This window comes from Microtus ochrogaster, chromosome 1, assembly GCF_000317375.1.
Source record: "Microtus ochrogaster isolate Prairie Vole_2 chromosome 1, MicOch1.0, whole genome shotgun sequence".
In the NCBI taxonomy this organism is placed as follows: Eukaryota; Metazoa; Chordata; class Mammalia; order Rodentia; family Cricetidae; genus Microtus; species Microtus ochrogaster.
In genome coordinates, this window is record NC_022009.1 from 16,434,851 (window position 1) to 16,456,067 (window position 21,217).

Sequence of the window (21,217 nt, forward strand, 5' to 3'; positions counted from 1 at the left end):
TAGCTCTGTAGACCAGGCTGGTCTCAAACTCACAGAGATCCGCCTGTCTCTGCCTCCCGAGTGCTGGGATTAAAGGCGTGTGCCACCATCGCCCGGCCTGTCTCACTTTCTTTAGGCAACTTCAGCAGTCATTTTTTTGTGTGTCTTGCATGTCCAGTTCATACAGCATACCATCAAGCAGTCCAGGCAAGAGCAGTTCTTGCCCTAATGGCTAACAAACTCCATAAGGAGCCTCTTTGATACCCATCATCCTCTTGAAGTAAATTGGTACTTTTTTTACCAGAAGCATACATGTCTCAGTGTCAAGAAAAGTCTAAGTTCTTAAAATATTTTAAATGCCGTATTCCGTAGATCTTTGAAGTGTTGAAGATTGTCAATCTAACCGAAATGTATCTCTGTACATTTAAGAAGCCTAATGAACATGACTTCATGCTTGACTATTACGAGCTATTAACCTATATTTCTTAATTATACATTATATTTTTAATGAGCTTCAGAAACAATACCTTAATCAAGAGCAGAAATATACATATAACAAAATTGGCCTTAAATTTATATCAATAAATTAAGATCCATAACAGTGCAAAGCATTCATCTCTATAGTGGACCTATCTAAGCTTCTTTCCTCGGCTGTAGAAAACCAGTAACAAAACCTTTCTGTGATATGGAATTAGTAGTTCATCTAGAATAGTCACTTGACCCATAGTGAACATTCACTGGACAGCCAGTATCATTAAATTTCACAAAGTTTTGACATATTTTAATTTCATTTAATGTTCTACAGTCAGAAACAAGAGAAATACTGTTTGACAGGGACACAGAGATTAGAAGTTTGGGTGCTTAAGGTCATTCTTACTTGTTGAGTGTTTCAGTGTCTTATTCTCAGTCGATTGTCTCCTGTTTAGGTCACAGTGCTGTAGATATCACCAAGGTGGCTCGAAGACATCGCATGTCTCCTTTTCCTCTGACATCTATGGACAAAGCCTTCATTACAGTCCTGGAGATGACTCCGGTGCTTGGTACAGAAATCATCAATTACCGAGGTACTGCCATATCTATCTTTGTCTTCCAAGAAAGACCAATGCAGCATGAGTGTACCATTTCCTACAAGAGGGTGCTTACTCACCACCGCCCGTATCAGAGTCTTCCTTCTGCTCTTCTTCTCTATTAAACTATCATCAACTTAATAATCAGATAGCTTTTGCTTCATAAAAATATTAAGGGGCCATCTGTTTTTTATTCTAAACACCAGAATTCTAACCTAAAGATGGGGCTGTTGGCACTGAATCAGAAAAATAAGACAATTCTGAGTTCTTTTGATGACTTTTCTATTAGGAGTTGAAAATAACTAATGTCTTATAACCATGTATTGTAGAAAATTCATGCAGACCATTTCTGTCTTGATTTTCCAGCTTTATAAAGGTACAAAAACACTCTACATGTCCAGAAAACTACAGTTTACATTTTGATAGTTTGGAACTAGTAATATGTGGCATGACATTGTCTTATAATGGTGAGTGCAGAAACAAGCTGTAGTTCCTAGTCAGCCACATAGCGATTATCATATTGCGGAGCTGTGATATACACTAGATTAGATTAGATAGCAAATGCTTTCTCTCTCCCTTTTTGTAAGATCCTACTACGTGGCCTAGGCTGTCTTTCAATCTTTAATTTTCCAGCAAAAGCCTCCTGGGTGATAAGATTACAGGCATATGCCACCATATCCCCATTTAAATGCATATTTTTAATTAATGATATTTTCAATTTACAAATATTTATTAGGATATAACATAAGTAGAGAAATCTCTATAGCCAAAAATAACCTAATTTATTCATGGATTATAAAATAATCACTCTGATTTATTTTCTGTTCTACCTAGCTTCTTCTTTTTTTTCTCTTAGTTGTAGTGTATTTGGAAAAATTTATGAAAAGATAATGAAAATGTAGTTGTCTTAGCTTTCAGTCACTATAACAAAATATCTGACATAATTAATTTATAGAGAAAAATGTCTGGTCTTTTTTTGTTTTTTATCTTTGGTGGTGGTGGTGGTGGTAATGGTGCTGGTGGTCTTTTGAAACAGTGTCAGTGTATACCTGGCTGTACTGGAACTCACTTTGGAGACCAGGCTGACCTTGAATTCACCTCCTGCATACTGGGATTAAAGGTGTACACCATCATGCCCAGTTTTCTTTCTTTAAGAAGAAATTCTAATTTATGTCCTGTGACTTTGAGCCTTTAATGAGACATCACATCATAGTGACAGTTAGTGACAGAACAAACAACTTACCTCATGAACCAGAAAACAAAAAGTGAGAAGGAAAGGAAGAGGCCAGAGTCCCATAATCCTCTCATGAACATACCTTCCCTGGGGACTAAAGTATCCTACAAGGCCTCTGCTCTGGAAGGTGCATAACATCTCCTAACAGTGCCACCCTGGGTACACTTGGGCCTTTTGGGAACATTCAGCATTAACTCTATAGCAGTGTTGTTCTACACTGTAGTAAGTTTCTAATCAATGTCCATTTCTAATAACCAGAGAAATTGTATTTTGACATTGAGTTCCAGCAGACTAAGCTTCTGAGCACTTCTAGTTAATATACTTATGATCACGCCCACCTCCCCAAAAGTTATACTTGATATTTTCTAAGTGAAATATAGTTCTTAGTTATTTTTATGAAGACAGAAACAACACAAAATAATTTAAGTTTTGGGTAATAGTTCCATCAGGAAATGCTTACTATACAAGCATGAAGATATGTGTTCAATTCCCAAGACTCATGTAAAAAGCCAAGCATGTTAGCATGTGCTTGTAAACCCGGTGTTGGGGAGATGCAGATACTCCCCTAAGACTCACTTGCCATCCACTTTACCCTATTTGGTGAACTTGGAGTTCTTATGAGCAACCCTGTCTCAAAAAACAAGGTAGGGTCCGCCCGCTCCCCCCTCCCCCCGAACGCCGCTCTGGCTGCACCGCGCTCGCTCCGCTCTGTCAGGCTAGCGCCGCCGTCCCCAGCCGCCATCATGATCATCTACCGGGACATCATCAGCCATGACGAGCTATTCTCCGACATCTACAAGATCCGGGAGATCGCGGACGGGCTGTGCCTGGAGGTGGAGGGCAAGATGGTCAGTAGAACAGGGTAACATCTAACATCGATGACTCGCTGGTGGGAATGCTTCCACCGAAGGCCCAGAGGGCGAAGGTACCGAAAGCACAGTAGTCACTGGTGTTGACATTGTCATGAACCACCACTTACAAGAAACCAGCTTCACAAAAGAGGCCTACAAAAAGTACATCAAAGATTACATGAAATCACTCAAAGGCAAACTTGAAGAACAGAAACCAGAAAGAGTAAAAGCCTTTTATGACTGGGGCTGCAGAGCAAATTAAGCACATCCTTGCTAATTTCAATAATTACCAGTTTTTTATTGGTGAGAACATGAATCCAGATGGCATGGTTGCTCTCCTGGACTACCGTGAAGATGGCGCGACTCCATACATGATTTTCTTCAAGGATGGCTTAGAGATGGAGAAATGTTAACAAATTGGGTCTATCACCTGTCACCATAACCGGCTGCTGCTGCCCATCCACACAACACCAGGACTCAGGACCAATGGGACTGATGTCCCCTTGAGCTCTTATTTTGACCATGATTTATCTGGAGTGGAGACATTGGTTTTTTCTTTTTTCCTTTTTTTTTCTTTAAAGAAAAAACATGTCATGTAGGTTGTCTAAAAATAAAGTGCATTTAAATTCACTTCCAAAAAAAAAAAAAGGTAGGTGGTTTATGGGGAATACCATCCAACATTATCCTCTTGCCTCCAGACACACGTGCACATTCACACATAGAAATAATTGTCTAAGTAAAGAATTTTATTCATAAACCCTTAAAACTGGCATATTTAAACTGCAATGAATATTAGAGAATAGTTATACAACATCCTAATTTTTCTGCTCGAAAACTCAGACTCAAGAACAGAAAAGGAATAGGAGTAAGGTATTAAGACTTTGTTACATAATAGATCTCCTGGTCCAACATTAAAATGTCTTTAATAATGGTAGCTGGCATAACAGATGATGTTAAAGACCTAAAATTAGTGAAATAGTAGGTGCCATGAGTAAGCTCCTTTGTCCTGGTCCTCTTTAGACAAAAACAGAGTTTAAGCAGCTTCCATTTATTCTACTCTCTTTACTCACGTTCTTTTAGGCTTAAAAGGTTTCTGTTGTTTTTGTTTCACTCTCTGGTAAAGGAAATGAAAGTTAGGAAATTCACTAGAGTAAAGAAATTGTCAGAAATCATGTAATTCAGAAATCAGCATTAATGAAATTATTTACTGTTAAATACAGAATATTCAGTTGTTTATTGATATCAATGTGAACCAAGATACATTTAGGAAATACAAATGTAAACTTAAATTATTAAAATTTTAATACATTTATAACAAGACTTAATTAATCAGTTCTGCTCTCTTGTAATTTCAAAGGCCTTTACCTTAACATTGGTTTCTTAGAAAAATCAAATTATGTGTTCCAATTCACATTTACACAGAAATCTCAGGAAAAAGATTTGGAAGTGACCATTTTGTTTTCCACCAGGAGAAAAGTACTTCCCCTCATGTGCTTTCTCCTCTTCATTTCTTCACCAAGGCAGATAGGTCAGCCTCAGTTAATAACCTGCCTGAGTGCCAAGTGTTTCAGAGATAATGGATCAAACACAATCATTTTTAATACCCAAGAGTATTATAATTTTACCTAGACATTTTAGTTAGGTGTTACTCAGTTTCTTCAGCAAGTATAGACTTAAAACTAAGACTGTTAAGATGGGTGCTGTCTAAAGTCATATGTAAGGAGAGATGACTTGCCCTTGAGGGCAGAGCAAAGTCAGCAAGCTCCTCTTCTCCTTATTGGCTCTTTTGTAAGCTTGCCTTCTTTTGTCAATTCATTTACAAGCATTGTTTGCCCCTTTTCATATTTTATATATTTATTTTGTAACATTTTATATGGTTCAGTAATTCAAGTGCTGTCTATAAGTAAGTTTGTTATCTGTTGTCACTGCCCAGATCTTACTTAAACTACGAATTTTAGCACTGTATTCATACATATCTCTTATTATAAGGTTTCATGACAGATTTTATTTTTCCCACCTTTCTAGCAGTACTTTTCCTTCTACAGCCTCTTGCATACATTCCTGATCGCCATCCTATTGCCACTGTTTTTGTTTGTTTGTTTGTTTGTTTGTTTGTTAGGTTTTTGGGGGGTTATTTTGGTCTTTACTAACTTTGTGGATTATTCTTTCTGGTTTTTTTTTGGTTTTGGTTAGTTGGTTGGTTGCTTGCTTGGTTGCTTGCTTGCGTGTTTGAAGACAGGGTTTCTCTTTTTAACATCTCTTGGCTGTCCTAGAACTTACAGCAGATCCGCCTGCCTCTGCCTCCCAGGTGCTGCTATTAAAGGCACACACTACCGCAGCCCAGCATTTTTGTGGATTATTGTAAAAAGTTCCTTCCAGTTCACAATCACTCCAATCTGTTCTCCAGTTTGATGAGAATAATCTGTTCAAACGGAGATTGTGTTTTTAAAACTCCCTACATAGAATTTCTCTTTTTTTTAAGCAATGACATTGTCTACCTGACTGATTCATTTTTTAGTAGTAAATTTTGTTGTTTGACCATTTCATGGATATATAAAATGCTCTCCAGTTACTTTTCCTCCTACCCTCCTTAACAAATCTGATAGGTTTTGTTTTCATTATCATTCTTTGTGGATTTTTTTTAATTTCCTCTCTGATATCCTAGGTGACCTACTGTTCACTCAAATATGTATTATTCTCCAAGAATCTTATGATATCTGTAGTTTTGTTATTGTTGATTTCAAATTTTATTCTATTATGATGATGATGTTATTGTTGAAACTTGATTTGTATGCTATTATATGATTGATTTTAGAGAACATTCCCAGTGCTTTCCCTGTCTGTTGGTTTGAATATTCTGTTTTATCAAGTCTAGTTGATCCATAATATATTTTAGCTCTGACGTTTCTTTGCTTTAGTTCAGAAGACCTATCTAAATATGAGAATAGAGAATTGAAAACTCCTGCTATTATTGTGTCAGAACCTATGTGGTCTTCTATGCCATACAGTGTTTGTGTTATGAAATTAGGGGCTTCTTTTGAGTTTCTTCTAATGAGTCTTTGTTTAAAGTCTACTTTATCAGCATAAATATAACTAAATCTGCTTGTCTGTGTTTTCTATCTGCTTATAATTCCTTTTCCATATGAGTTTTGATGGTTTGTTGAATTTTGCTTGCATTTTACTGTGTATTTATTTTGAATAATGTTCTGTCAAGGTTTTGAATAGATTCCCTTAATCAGTGCATTGGTTTGTTTCAATATCCTGCATGATCATTAATTTTTTTAAAAAGCAAGACTCTGATTTCTTTCTCAGGATTTGCAGTTATCACTGTAGTTCTAGATACTCAGAGGAGAACTGGCCAGTTGTGTATGGGTGGTCACTGTGTTGTCACTGTATTATAATCTTTGTATTTCTTTATTGTGTTTTACATGTCCATTGGATTTTATTTGTCTTTTCATTTTGACTTCCCCTTCTGAGTCTATTGGGATATTTTGTTCTCTGGAAATATATCTGCTTGATTCTCAGCAGTGGGAACTGGTGAAATTTGGTGTCGATAGTCGAATGGGGTAACTAAGGTGGTCTTATTTTGACTGTGCCATCAAGACCAAGGATAGGATTTTACACTAAGCACCAAGGCACCAATGAAGTAAAACTCTTAGTCACTCCTTCAAATCAGTGAACCTGATTGGAACAGAATACCAAATATCAGACCAACTAAAGTCAGAATTACAGGTCCAAAGTAACCCATCGAACCACAACAGTATGGTCTGGATTCTGAAGTGACAATTAGAACCTCAGAAGTTGGAACCACAATGCCACATTGACTCTAAAAATCATGGTAACTAAAGCTTCCATTTTCAAGGGACCCTGGGAACACTAAAGGAGAAACACATATATCTAAGTCTCGACTGCCAGTATATTCCGTTTTCACTTAGAACAGTGCTACCTACTTACAAACAACTCCTTGCATAGTGGTTTGTCTGGTCTTTGCTTGTAACTTTTCTCTTTTTTTTTCTACAAATGCAGTCAACTGAAATCTTTCCCTTTAGATGCATTTATTATTTCAGTCCATGAACCACACTATACCTCTAAAATGTGTACAGCTCACTATATTCTTAGGTTTCTGCATCCTAATACAGCCATTATCTTTATTCTCCTTCCTGCATTCCTCTACTATTAACATAGCATCATGAACATTCAGAAAAAAACTGTGGTTCATGTCCTAGGCAGGACAAAGTGAGTTGGCATGAAATGTCATCATGGTACAATCCCTACTCCCTTTCCTCCCGAAAAGACTCTCTAAGCTGAGAGCAGTGCATGTCTGTGGATCTCTGCCTCTGCTTCCATCAGTTACTGGATAGAGTATCTTGGATAACAGCTTATGTTGAAGAGGAGTAAGGGGAACATTCCTCCACTCCTGGGGTGGAGTGCAAACTGGAACAGCCACTTTGGAAATGAGTGTGGTGGTTTCTTAGAAAATTGACAATCAATCTACCTCAAAATTCAGCTATAACAATTTTAGGCATATACCCAAAGGATGCACAATTGTAACCACAAGGACACTTGTTCAACTATGTTCATAGCAGCATTATTCATAATAGCCATAACCTGGAAATAACCTAGATGACCTCAATTGAAGAATGACTAAGGAAAATGTGGTACACTTATACAGTGAAATACTTCTCAACTATAAAATATGATGACCTCATGAAATTTGCAGGCACATGGATGGAACTAGAAAAAGCCATTCATAGTGAGGTAACCCAGACCCAGAAAGACAAACTTTTTGTATAATTTTCTTTCCACCAAAGTTTGACCAACCTCACCTCCTCAGATCTAAGTGTGACCCATTTACCAGTAACATCTTATTAACCTAAACAGGGTTCCACAGGATTTCTATTATTTAGTGCAAAAGGTGATCAGTGGCTATTGATTGAAGCATTTTTTCTGTGAGCTCAAAAACAGTTTAGAAACTTTTAAAAACTATTGTGATTTTATAGCTATATAGGTGATATTTTTCAACTATCATATATAAAATGACTATTAATGCATAAATAAACTGGTGATAAAATAAACCTCATAGTTATGATATAAACCATACCACTTTAACTTGCTTACCATATTGGCAAGTTATGAGCATCTTTAGATGGGAAAGTACAAATGCACACCTTACTAGCACTGTGAATAAGCTATATGTTTATTTCATAAGCACAGAAACTTCGTGTTCTTCCATAAACATGACTTCAGGATTAACCACCAATTCATTATTGTGCTAGTATTTTCCAGTGGATATCTTTACTCTAAATCCTTCAGTCTTTCAAAGCCTATAAATATGAATATTTAAATAAGATCTACAATGAACCAAAATTTTGTCTAATCTTTCAATGGAAGAAGAGGAAAACAAATTATATTAAAATAGCCACAAGATCATTGAATATATGAAATGTTTTATTGTCTAATAATCAGTTGTAAGTATGTTAAACTTACTTTAAAAGCTATTTAAAATTATATAGAGACTCAAATCTATACATGATTGCCCTTTTCTGGTAGCTGTCGGTCCTTGGTCTTGATATTATGTCTACCAATGGTCATTTGGCCAAGTAAGTATATATGTCCCAAGTAAGTATATATGTCAAGACTGTCTTCTCAGCTGTGAGTGAGCACAGCATATAATAGTCTCTCACACACATTAGGTATAACCGTGGTTTTTAAATGATACAATTTCAGGGCTATCACAAAAGACATCAGTAAACTTTTCAAATGATCAGTTAGCATATAAAATAATGAATTCTATTGTGGTAGTGTATATATATATATATACATATATATATTATGTAATACTATTGTACTTTGCTCATATTCCCATCAACCAACCTTTGCCCACTGGCCCCATCTTCCTGTTCCCTGTTTCCCTGAGCTTTCATATATTTTAGATGTATATTGTTCAGTCTAGAGTCCACATATAAGAGAAAGCATATGATAATTGGTCTCACCCTACCATTGGATCCTCTTGTCTTCTTCTGACCTCTTTCTTGCCTTTAAACCCCTTCTTTCTCTCAATAGTCACTATTTTATTTTCATAGAATAAATATATTGAGGGTGTATTTTTAATCTTGATTCCACATGTAAGAAAAATATGCAATATTTGTCTTTCTGTGTCTGGATATTTAAAGTAGCTCACTTAACCTGTTGATATTCAGTTCTATTCAGTTGAATATAAACATCTGAAAATGATGTAATTTCTTTTTTAATAAAAAAATGGAGCTTAATAAAACTCCATTTTGTTTACATACCATATTTTCTTTATGTTTTTATCTGTTAAATGAACATCTAAACTGGTTCTACATTAGGCTACTGTAATAGTGCTGCAGTGAACTGGTATGCAAGCATTCCCACTGATGTGCTCACCTCAGTAACAGTAACAAAGTTGGATCACATGTTAGACTTTAAGGAAGATGGTGATTTCCATGGTTGCTGCATCACTTTACACTTGCACCCCTCCTTCTTACCAACATTTGTTCCATGTGTTCCTGGGGATGGCCATTCTGACTAAGGTGACATAGGACCTCTGAGTAATTTTAATTTTTTGTTTATTTCTCTTGCCCATTTATTGATGGATTGTTTCTTTTGGTATTTAATATTTTTAGTTCTTTGTGTATTATATGCATTGATCTGATGTCATCTATATAGCTGAGGAAGATTTTCTTCCATTCTATAGACCATCTCATCAGTTTGCTGATGTTTCCTTTCTTTTGCAGATTTTTAATTTCTTCAGCTTCAGGACAAGAAATATTATTCAGTAGTTAAGAGTGTTTGCTGCTCTTCCAGAGAACCCAAATTTAATTGACAGGACACACATCAGACAGCTCACAACCTCCTGTAACTACTGTTACAGTTACTGTTACTGATCCAGTGCCCTCTGAAGGCCTACATAGGCACCTGGACACAGGTGGCATACACTCACATTAATTCACATGCATTCACAGAAAGAAAAATAAAATAATTGTATGCAGTCCCATTTATGAATTATTTCTCTTATTTCTAAATTTGGAGTCTTACTCAAAAGTCTTTGCCTATGCCTTTTATCTCAAGATTCAAGGCTTTCATTAAGGTCTTTGATCTATTTTGAATTGAGTTTTAGACAGGGTGAGAAAGAACCATCTAATTTTGTTATTTTAAATATGGATATCCAGTTTTCCCAATACCTTTTACGTGAAGAAGCTATCTTTTTCTCCACTATATATTTTTAGCTACTTTGTAGGAAAAGGGGAGGGGAGATGGCTATAGTTGTTAGTAAGTTTATTTTGGAGCTCTTTGTTCTGTTCCATCAGTTGTTTATCTATATTTGCACCAGTACAATACTGTTTACAACATGGCTTCATAACATAATTTGAAATCAGGTATTGTGAATCCTCCAGCACTGTTCTTGCCTAACATGCTTTGTCTATTGAGGTTTGTTGTAGTGGCAGTGGTGGTGGCTTTGGTTTTCTCTGGGGTTTGTTTGTTTGTTTGTTTTAGGGGGTTGATTTGAGTGTGTAATTTCATGTGACTTTTAGAATTGTTTTTCTGTTTTTATTAAAAATAACATTGTGATACAGATGGAAACTGCATTGAATCTGCAACAGTCATTCATTTTCTATTCCTGAGCTGAGGGGTCTTCCCATCTTCTCATGTCTTTTCAGTTTCTATGTTCACTGTTTTAACTTTTTCCTTGTAGAGGCCTTCCAACTCCTGGGTAGTTTTATTTCTAGGAATTTTATGCTAAAATATAGACAATTTTCTTGATAAACTTCTCAGGAAGCTGATTATTGGTATAGAAAAACTATTTTTAATGTTGATTGTTTTGTTTTTTTACTACTTTGCTGAAGTTATTTGAAGTTGTGACTAGCAGAGGATTGGGTTTGGATTGCCAGCATCCAGGTGGTGACTCACAGCAATCCATATCCTCAATTCTGGGGGAATAGGCAGGTACATGGTACAAAGCAAAACTTTCATGCACATAAAGTAAAATAAGTGAATCCTTAAATGTATAAAAAATAAAGCATTGGTACTCGGGCAACCAAGATATTTGTTATTCACTTATCAGGTGGAAAATTGAATCAGATATGAGTTTCCTGTTAAAACCTAAGAAGACTACTCTGTTTTTGTAGGCAGTCACCCTGCCTTTGTCTTCTTCCAGCGCAAGTGAGCTTATCCCAGAAAGCAGATTGTTAGAGCATATGTTAATTCATTTTTTTTAATTCACTTATGTTTTAAGTCACTGTGAGATCTGCAGATGTCTGTATCAAGTCTTTCAAACAGCCTAATAAGTGCTAAGTCCCTGACTTCTAAGACTGTGGGTAGGGGCTTGTGAACCCTGAACCTGTTCCATGCTGGAATGTTGACTGGCTTCATCTTGTGCATGTCTACCACAGCTGCTGTAGTTGTGTCAGCACCCTTGTTGTATCCAGAAAACAATCTGCCTGAAGCTCTCCAGCCTCTGGCTCTTTGTTCTGCCTCCTCTTCCATGATATCCCTGAGCTTTATGAGGAGGACTTATGATATAGATGTCCCATTTATGGTTGAGTACAGAACTTATTCTCTGTACTTTGACCAATACATATTACTGGATTTTGGGAGGATTAAGTGATACTTAGTGCATGATACTACTTAGTAACTTAAAAATGTTGGTAAACATTTATTAGCTATCAATGGACTTGCTAATGGCCAGCTTCCAAAAAAAATGCAATCCTTGTGATAACTTTGCTTATTGGCCATTATTAATTAATATTTAAGATCCCAGCAAAGATATTCTCTTGGTATATAAATTGATATAGATTATAAGGAGCCACTTCTGGAGGTTAATTATGATCCTGGCTCAATATTAATGACTACCTATATCTTCTGGTTCATTTAGGAGCTGACATTATAGCAAGGCTTGGTGACACATGCATATATAGTCCTACCATTCAGAGGAAAAGCAGGGGAAAGTGAGTTCAAGTGCAGTCTGGGCTACATGGGAAAACACTGTACCTCCCTACTCGCCACCCCTACCTCCAAAAGAAAAAAGTATGTGTGAATAGAATTCACCTATGGTCTCACCACTTATCCTTGTCTTGGAAAGTATAGATCCAGAAGAGATTCAACTCCTGGACATATATGAAGCTAAAATCTACCCATTTCTTCCTTCAAAGTCAAGGTTCAATGATCTATAGTAAGAGTTAGTATCTCTATGAATTAGAGTTAAAAAGTAAAAAAAAAAAAAAAAAAAAAATCTGTACTTCTGGGCCCTTCGTGGCTAAAGTCAAACCCCAGTGGAAACAATGGATGTTATAAAGTATGAGAATGCCTGTGTCAATCAAATCCTGTTACTTGTCTTGATTTTATTCTTACTAAAGAATTTAGGGAACCAGACAGTGGCAGTGCATGCCTTTAATCCCAGCACTCCAGTTGGGAGGCAAAAGCAGGTGGATTTCTGAGTTTGAGGCCAGCCTGGTCTACAGAGAGACTTCCAGGAAAGCCAGAACTACATAGAAAAATCCTGTCTCAAAAAAAACAAACAAACAAAAAAAAAAACTAGGGAGTTGCTCATGAATCCATTTGAATTATACCATGCATTATTGATACACTTCTTGACATTCAATCACTTGAGTTAATGAAGCCAAAACCAAAGGATAACATTCAAATGAAGTGATTTGGAAGCTCCTTACTTTTCTTACCTTTATCCTTTCAGGACAGAAAAGAAAGCTTATGCTTATAAGAATGGCATGTTTTTTTTGTTTTTTTTTAAATATTTATTTATTTATTATGTATACAATATTCTGTCTGTGTGTATGTCTGCAGGCCAGAAGAGGGCACCAGACCTCATTACAGATGGTTTTAACCACCATGTGGTTGCTGGGAATTGAACTCAGGACCTTTGGAAGAGCAGGCAATGCTCTTAACCACTGAGCCAAGAATGGCATGTTTTAATGTATTAAAGCTACAACTTGGAGCTGTTGCAAAGAAAAAAACTGTAACAATAACTAAAAGACATAACTAACATTTTAAAGTAACAACCTTTATGTTTTCATGTAGATCATAATATTTACATATATTTGTTATGTTAATTTAGTTAAAATTATATAGTGCATGTACCATTTTACATGTTTTAAAATATATCTTTTAAATAATTTTTCATTTGTTCATGAATATTCTTTATAAATGTTACTTTAGTCACATATTTTATCTTAAGAATAATGTCACTGTTTATTTAAATATATTATTGATCTTTTGCTTTCTTTCTATATTTACTAATATAAGCAATTCTGAAATAAAGATCTACATGAAAATAAATTTAATTCTTAAGATACAATACTAGAAGGGAAATTTTAGGCCAGTGAATATGAAAATGTTTAAATTGTTTTTCCTTTTTGAAGAATATCATATTTGAGTTCCCAGAGAGTTAATGATGTATCTTCTGAATACATCTTTTCTGACTATATATACCAATTTGCATTTCGATAATTTCTGTAACCATCACTAGAAGTTGACCATATGTGATTCTTAGGAACTAGGATGCATCGCTTCTTTCTTCTGCTGTTCCTTGGGATGGCAATCCAAAGGTCTGCCTGAGCCCATTTACAAGATATGGCACAAGCGCTGTGCCTGTCTGTGTATGACTGATTGCTTACCCACTTACTCCATTGTTTGTATTTCTTCTTTTCTTCCAGATGGAATGGGGCGAGTCCTTGCTCAAGATGTATATGCAAAAGACAACCTACCCCCATTCCCAGCATCAGTAAAGGATGGCTATGCTGTTCGAGGTAAATATGTTAGTTTTCTTAAGTGTCTTCAGACTTATATATTTTCCCACATTTTTGCCATAATCCATATACCTGATTACTTTTACATCTATTCTCAATTAATTGTCACCAGTAAACTTGCTAATATTTTTGACACAATCTTGATTAGTGCTCTGTAGTCAAAGTATTATATAGACCTATAAAAATTATTCATTAAAAATATGTCAAATTAAAAACACCATTACTTGTCTGGGGATGTGGCTCAGAGGAACTGCCTAGCATGTATAAGGCCCTAGGTTCTCTGAAACTACAAAAACAAAAAATACTGTCACTATAGCTTCTACTTTTAGCCTCTTCACATACCAGAAAGCAGACAGCCTAGTGCTGGATTTCTTCCATATTTGCTAGTTGAAAACATCTAAATGGTCCCAGGAAAAATGAACTGATTAAACACAGGGTTTAAATATTAAAGTCTGTTCCCTTGTTTCAAACTTAAACATCAGTAAAGGGTGATGAAATGCAGGCATGATTGTAACCTCTAGTTCTCTCTGGAAGAAGCCATAATTCAGAGTCAGAGTTCAGAACCCAAGATTGTAATAACAGCTCACACCCTCAGGGTTGCCTAAAATTGTCTAAAGCTTAAAAACAAATGCTAAATAACAGTTGCATGCCTAAAATCTGATCTAATAACCCAGAATAAAAAAAATGTAGCTTAATTGCTTTAAAATTCTGATTTGATTTTTTTTACTTTATTTTTCTGTGCATAATATGGTATTTTACAATAGGCATACACTGTGATATGATTCCATTGAGATAACTAGCATATGAATTATCTCACATAATGTAATGAAAATACCCAACATCTATCTTAGCAATTTTCAAAAAACAGTACATTGGCTGGGCAGTGGTGGCATACATCTTTTAATCCCAGCACTTGGGAGGCAAAAGCAGGTGGGTCTTTGTGATTTGAAGACAAACCTGGTCTACATAGTAAGTTTCAGAACAGCCAGGGATGTTACACAGAGAAACCCTACCTCAAAAAAAAAAAAAAAAACACCCAAAAAAACCCACATTATTTTTTATTATTGGTTATTAACTCAAATAAAAAATAGTCTAAAAATATTTCCCAGCTTTCAGGGTTATTTAAAATACAGTTCTTTTTTATTTTGTTTTTAATTTTTTCCATACAATATATTTTGATGACGTATTCTCCTCCCCTAACTCTTCCCAGTTTCTACCCACCTCCCTAACTACCCAACTTGTGTTCTTTTTCTCTCAAAAAAAATGCTCAAAAAAAAAAAAACCAAATGACTAATAAGACACAAATGATGAAACAAAAGGCCACCAAGAAGCCATTGAGTTTGTTGTGCATTGGTCAACTACTCTGGGCATAGGGCCTTCGCTGTAGTATAGTGGACATACCTAGTGACACTCCACTGGAGAAAGCTGATACTCCCTCTGTCAGTGGGTATATTGCAGTTATCTTCTTGGTTTGTGTTTACTTTCTTGTGTGCTGGCGTTCTATGTGACTTGAATTAGTGTAAGTTTTGTGCATTCCCTGTGAGTTTATATGTACATCAGCCTTGTTGTGTCTGGAGATATTCATCCTCTCTGGCTCTTAGAATCTTTCTGCCACATCTTCTGCAGAGTCCTCTGAGCCCTGAGGGGAGGGATTTGATAAAGACATCACATTTGGTCTTCAGGTCGTCTAAATCTTTCACCTTTTACCTACATGTTTTTTGAGATTAAAGGGACAATAAATCAGTATTCCAAGAATTCTCAGTTTTGAAATTATTATTTTTGGATGAAGTTATTTTTTATTCTTTTTTATTATTAAATGTTTTTTATAATTATTATTATTAAAAATTTCCACCTCCCTTCTTCCCATTTCCCTCTCCCATCCCTCCACTTCCCCTACCCCTCCCTCTCCAGTCCAAAGAGCAGTCAGGGTTCCCTGCCCTGTGGAAAGTCCAAGGTCCTCCCCCCTCCATCCAGGTCTAGGAAGGCGCACATCCAAACAGACTAGGCTCCCACAAAGCCCGTCCATGCAGTAGAATCAAAACCCAGTGCCATTGTCTTTGGCTTCTCAGTCAGCCCTCATTGACCGCCACATTCAGAGAGTCCGGTTCAATCACATGCTCCATCAGTCCCAGTCCAGTGTTGATGGTTGGCATAATGTTTTAATTTTCACTAATAAAGTCCCAAAAAAATCTATCTTTAATATTTATCACTAGATTAGATTGTCTCTGAAATTGGTAAAGCATAAATAACTTTTTGGCACATGTATTTTATTCCAAATTTATCTTAGTGTACTGTTTATGAAAATGAATATTGTCCAGAAAGAAAATTACTTATCTTTATGATTGCTTCATGGGTTCTTCTTATTACTTATTCCCATTTAAAAGGCACATTCTTTTTCAGTCTCTTTATAGCCATCCAGAATTAGTATAAAATGACATTAGATTTTTATTTATGGAGTAAAACAGAGAAATACAGGAGGTGAAATAAAATATTAGCAGCATGAAAGTGTTTTTTACATTCTTGGATAGAAAGCAGGCAAGAGTGAAAAAATAAATTATCTAAAGCAGAGCTAGTCTCAAGAGAGAATATTTCTCTGATGTTTACATGAGGTAGCAACAGCTGAGGAAAAGAAACTATTGCTTATAGCTTTTTTGTTGCTAAAAATTTAGCTAACCCACATGAACCATAGAAGAGCCTCTCTACTACTGTAGAATCTGTTCAAGACATTTTGCATGAAATCACAATTGTATGTCCTATTTATTCTTTTTTGTTTCCCTATTTATTCTTTTAAGATTGCTTGTTTTAGTTATCTCACCAAGAAAAAACCCCAGATAATATCCCACAGTATAGAATGTTCAAGAAATTACCTAGCAACTGCTGAGTCATGTTATTCCTGCTGACAAACTGTTGTTGCTGGTTCTCTGCAATATATAAAAAGATGCAGCACATAATGCAACCATGGTGTGTGGGCAGCCTCTAAGGAGGGACACTGATAAACATTCTAATGGAAGCAAGAACTGTCTTCAGAAGGCAAAGAGGCGTGTTCTTACAACCATGCTAGATTTTTCAAATCCTTACCTTTGTAATTCAGAAAAAAATAGACAGACAGACAGACAGACAGACACACACACACACACACACACACACACACACACCACCCTTATTCTTGAGGAAGTTGTGGCTTCCTAACCCTTTTTCCTGAGTCCCACTCTCCCCACTCCCTTTATTCTCCCCTTTCTCTGCTTTTTTGCCTAAGACTTTCTAATAACAACTAGTCGCCCTGGTGAGCACTGCTAACTCTATAAGTGTAAAGAAGTTTCTGGCTTGTTCTAGTCTCTAAATTTTATTCAGAAACATGTGGAATAAAACCCCAAAGCAGTTGGAGGAACACTTACCACCACCTGGAAAATAATACAAATTGTCTTCTACTTAACTATCCTCACTCTATGCTTCGTGCTATTCATTGGAAAGGGCGGCATATTCTTAAATTGTAAACAATTATCTGTGATTTAATCACCCAGAATAATTGCCATATGAATCCTCTTATCACAGCCTTGTTGCTGTCTCTTCTCACCTCCCTCTGTCCTGTCTGCATTTTAGTATAGAAATAAATGCTGTTGTCCTGTGTCTATCATTTAGTCTTAATAGTGTTTCTTAAGCAAAGCAAATTGTTAATCCCTCTGTCTTATCCCTTCTCAAAGCTATTTCCTAGAACCTCTGAAAGCTGTGCTGTTTATACAGGCTTCAGTTTATGTGACACTAATATGGCAATGATGGTTTATTATTGATAATAAAATAATTACTAACAGTATTGCAAGAGACTTAAGAAATCATATACAGTAGGAAAATCAAATGAAGGCTATTCCTACAACTACTGATCTAGGGATGATCATTTTCTATATAATGCCACAGTAACTAGTTAGTTGTTTGCTGGTATCAATTTTATATTAAATGACATAACCAGAGATCCTCAAATAAAAGAATAGCAAAAATAAGATGTTTTCTGAGCATTAAGAAAGCAGAGAGGATCCAGATATGGTTGATCCTGGCTATAATCCTAGCACAAGAGAGGCTGAGACAGGATCATTGATGAGTTCAAGCACAGCCTGGGTTATATAGTGAGTTACAAGCCAGCTTTGACTACAGAGTGATACTCCCAAAAAAAAGGTGATGGGTGGCGGGGGATAGAAAAGAGGAGGAGGAAAGTAAAGGAAGGTGGATATTAAAGAGCACACCCTCTACTACAGAGTGAGCTCCTATAGAAGATAGGCAAAATTAAGAAAGAAAAGAATAAAATGAGTCCGTATTTATCCTTTAAAATGTAAGATGTTAGCCGGGCGGTGGTGGCGCATGCCTTTAATCCCAGCACTCGGGAGGCAGAGGCAGGTGGATCTCTGTGAGTTCGAGACAAGCCTGGTCTACAGAGCTAGTGCCAGGACAGGCTCCAAAGCCACAGAGAAACCCTGTCTCGAAAACCAAAAATAAATAAATAAATAAATAAAATAAAATGTAAGATGTTTAGTTGTTACTGTTATTGCAAATATAATTAAATATTCATATATAATATATAATATGTTATCTTTTCAAAACCCCTTGCTATATCAATGACATGGAAGTAAGTGATCATAAAACTCATTAGATAGGCCTTACATTGCCAGGAGTATTGATCTGACACCCAAATAATAATGTATCAGGAAAATATGGTATTCTTTAGGAATTTTTTTCTCAATCATTACCTAATTATATGTATCAGGCACTGGAGAAGGAATGGATGAGATTAAACAAAAAAAAAAAAGTTTCTTGCTTGCTTGGTTTGGTTTGGTTTGGTTTTTTGAGACAGGGTTCCTGGCTGCCCTGGAACCAACTCTGTAAACCAGGTTGGCCTAGAACCCAGAGATTTGCCTGCCTCCTGAGTACTAGAGCTAAAGGTGTGTGCCACCACCACACAGCTAAAAAGTTTGTTTCTTCATTTTTGTTCCAATTCTGGATTTCTTTTTTCAGTTTAAGAAGAAGTGACTTTAAGAGCTGGGGGAAAAGTTCAGTAGGTAAACATGCTTGTGAACCAAGGTCTCAGGAATCATGCATGAGTGTCTTTAATACCAAAGCTTCTACAGGGGATGGGAGGAAGAAAGAGAAGCTCAAGGATCAACTATACACCATATATGGCCAGAAAATGACAGAGACACTGTCTTAAATAAGGGGCTAAGAAAGGTTATCCTCTGACATCCACATTTGCACTGTGGCACACGTGTGCTTACATTTGAACACACAAATGCACAATCATGCTCAAAACATTTTTAAGCAATTTTGCCTACATGTGGTACATGTCTATAATCTCAGAAAGTAGAAAGCAGATGTAGGAGAAATGCCTCAAATTCAAGCCCAGCTTGATCTGCATAGCACATCCTGACCCTTCTAGGGCCAAATCCTGTCTCAAAAAAAATTTAAATAAATACTGTTCATTCCTAAAAATAAAGATAAGTAGCCAAAAATAGGAGTGTGACTCAGTATTAGAGCACTTGCCTGGTATTGCAAGTCCCTAGTTCCAGCACTGATGTACTAAGTAGAAAATATGATGCAGTAAGCTTGTTTATTCCAGCTCATTGATAGCATTATTTCTAATCCATTGATTTTCTTATTTTATTTTAAATAAATAAGAAAATGTTAAGAAGTTAAAAAAAGTCACAAGAAATTGGAGAAATTTGAATGTGCAAACTGATGTGTTTATATATCCATGGATGTGTACTTATTATTAAGTACATGGGTAAGGTCATGTCATTTGGAAGGATAAGCCAAATGAGCATCATGTTAGAAAGCACAAGTATGGAAAGGATGGCATCATATGAAGTGATGCCAAGAAAGCATGCAAATAGATCTACTTCTGCTGATGCTTGGAATCTATTGGATACTAAAGATCAAACAAGTAATAGAAAGGCCTTTGTCTACTTTAGGAAATCAGAAATGCATTCAACTTTCCTGAACATAGTTTTAATGAAGTCTTTGAATGTCAATACTAGGTTCTCCTTCCTTACTCTAAGTCCATGCTGATATTTATTCTTGGCTCTATTCCATCTCACAGCTGCTGATGGTCCAGGAGATCGTTTCATCATTGGGGAATCCCAAGCTGGTGAACAGGTGAGATTCAGAAGCCTGAAAGACACTGCAGATGTCTATTTCACAGACTTTGAGCATTCAATTCTAAGTATCCAGTATCAGCATTGTGGAAGTCTTAAAGAAGTATGAGTCAGAAGACTATCCAAGGGATAAAGAAAGATCCCATGTGAACCACAACAATAAAAATTACTTAAAGAACCTATATCTTTCAATATATGGTACAATGAATAATTTTGTTACATCCTCCACAGGCCTACATTATAGCCATTCTCTAGCCCTATGATTGAGTGCTTCTTCTTCCTACAAATTTTGATTTTTCTGGCTAGAACTACAAGTACCTCTGTTGACAGAGGTTTCTGTCCCACCCGGTCCTGCAGCCGTTCACTCCCAAAGAAACAAACAAAAGCCTACAGATCAATAGTGTATCTGTAGAGGCAACCAAAAATAAATTTTTGCCTTGGTAGAACTTAAATTCTGGAATATATAATAAATTTAATATTTTACCTAGAGTGTTTAGGAGTTCAAACATTATTAGCAGGCGGATCTCTGCGAGTTTGAGGCCAGCCTGGTCTACAAAAGAACTAAAAGACTTTTCATTGTTTCTTAAAAATGATCTATCCCCTGAAGATTATCCTGTAACTAAATAACCATCTCTCTTTTATGTTTGTACTTCCAGCCAACTCAGACAGTGATGCCAGGACAAGTGATGCGGGTTACAACAGGTGCTCCAATCCCCTGCGGTGCTGATGCAGTAGTGCAAGTGGAAGATACCGAACTTATCAGGGAATCAGATGATGTATGTCACTACCAGGCTCCTGTGGCATTGTTAGATTCTTCAGTGCTCATAAGATTAACCTGGGCTTTGGGGTGTATGAATGGTGTTATTTTGGTTTAGGGATCTTATACTATAATATGTAGGGCTCCAGCACATAAACTGCCTTAAAAAATGAAAATCTTTTGGCATGAAGAGACTTTCATGCTATTGTTATTAACATGAGAATTTTCACATGCAAACAAGGAATTATTTCACAATACAAGAATAGTGATGTTAACATTAGGTTGATATATCTTCTTGTCATAGAGACTCACTTCTGATTAAGTGTGAAGGTGTTCTTAGAACATGAATTTAGGGAGGAAGTGTAAATTTTTGAATGGAAAAAAATTTTAAAAATTCAAGATGAAAAAAAT

General features: G+C 36.2%; 1 protein-coding gene and 1 pseudogene across 15 annotated transcripts in view; both read left to right on the forward strand.

Moving 5' to 3' along the window:
- Gphn (gephyrin) overlaps window positions 1–21,217 on the forward strand; it is a 351,545-nt gene that overhangs the window by 278,278 nt on the left and 52,050 nt on the right. For all 15 annotated transcript variants that reach the window (XM_026779610.1, XM_026779623.1, XM_005343244.3 and 12 more), the window contains 4 exons: window positions 906–1,043; window positions 13,823–13,915; window positions 19,995–20,050; window positions 20,706–20,825. In XM_026779610.1, coding sequence (XP_026635411.1) covers window positions 906–1,043; window positions 13,823–13,915; window positions 19,995–20,050; window positions 20,706–20,825 — 407 coding nt within the window. The remainder of the gene's footprint in view (window positions 1–905; window positions 1,044–13,822; window positions 13,916–19,994; window positions 20,051–20,705; window positions 20,826–21,217) is intronic.
- LOC101993753 lies at window positions 2,937–3,761 on the forward strand (annotated as a pseudogene).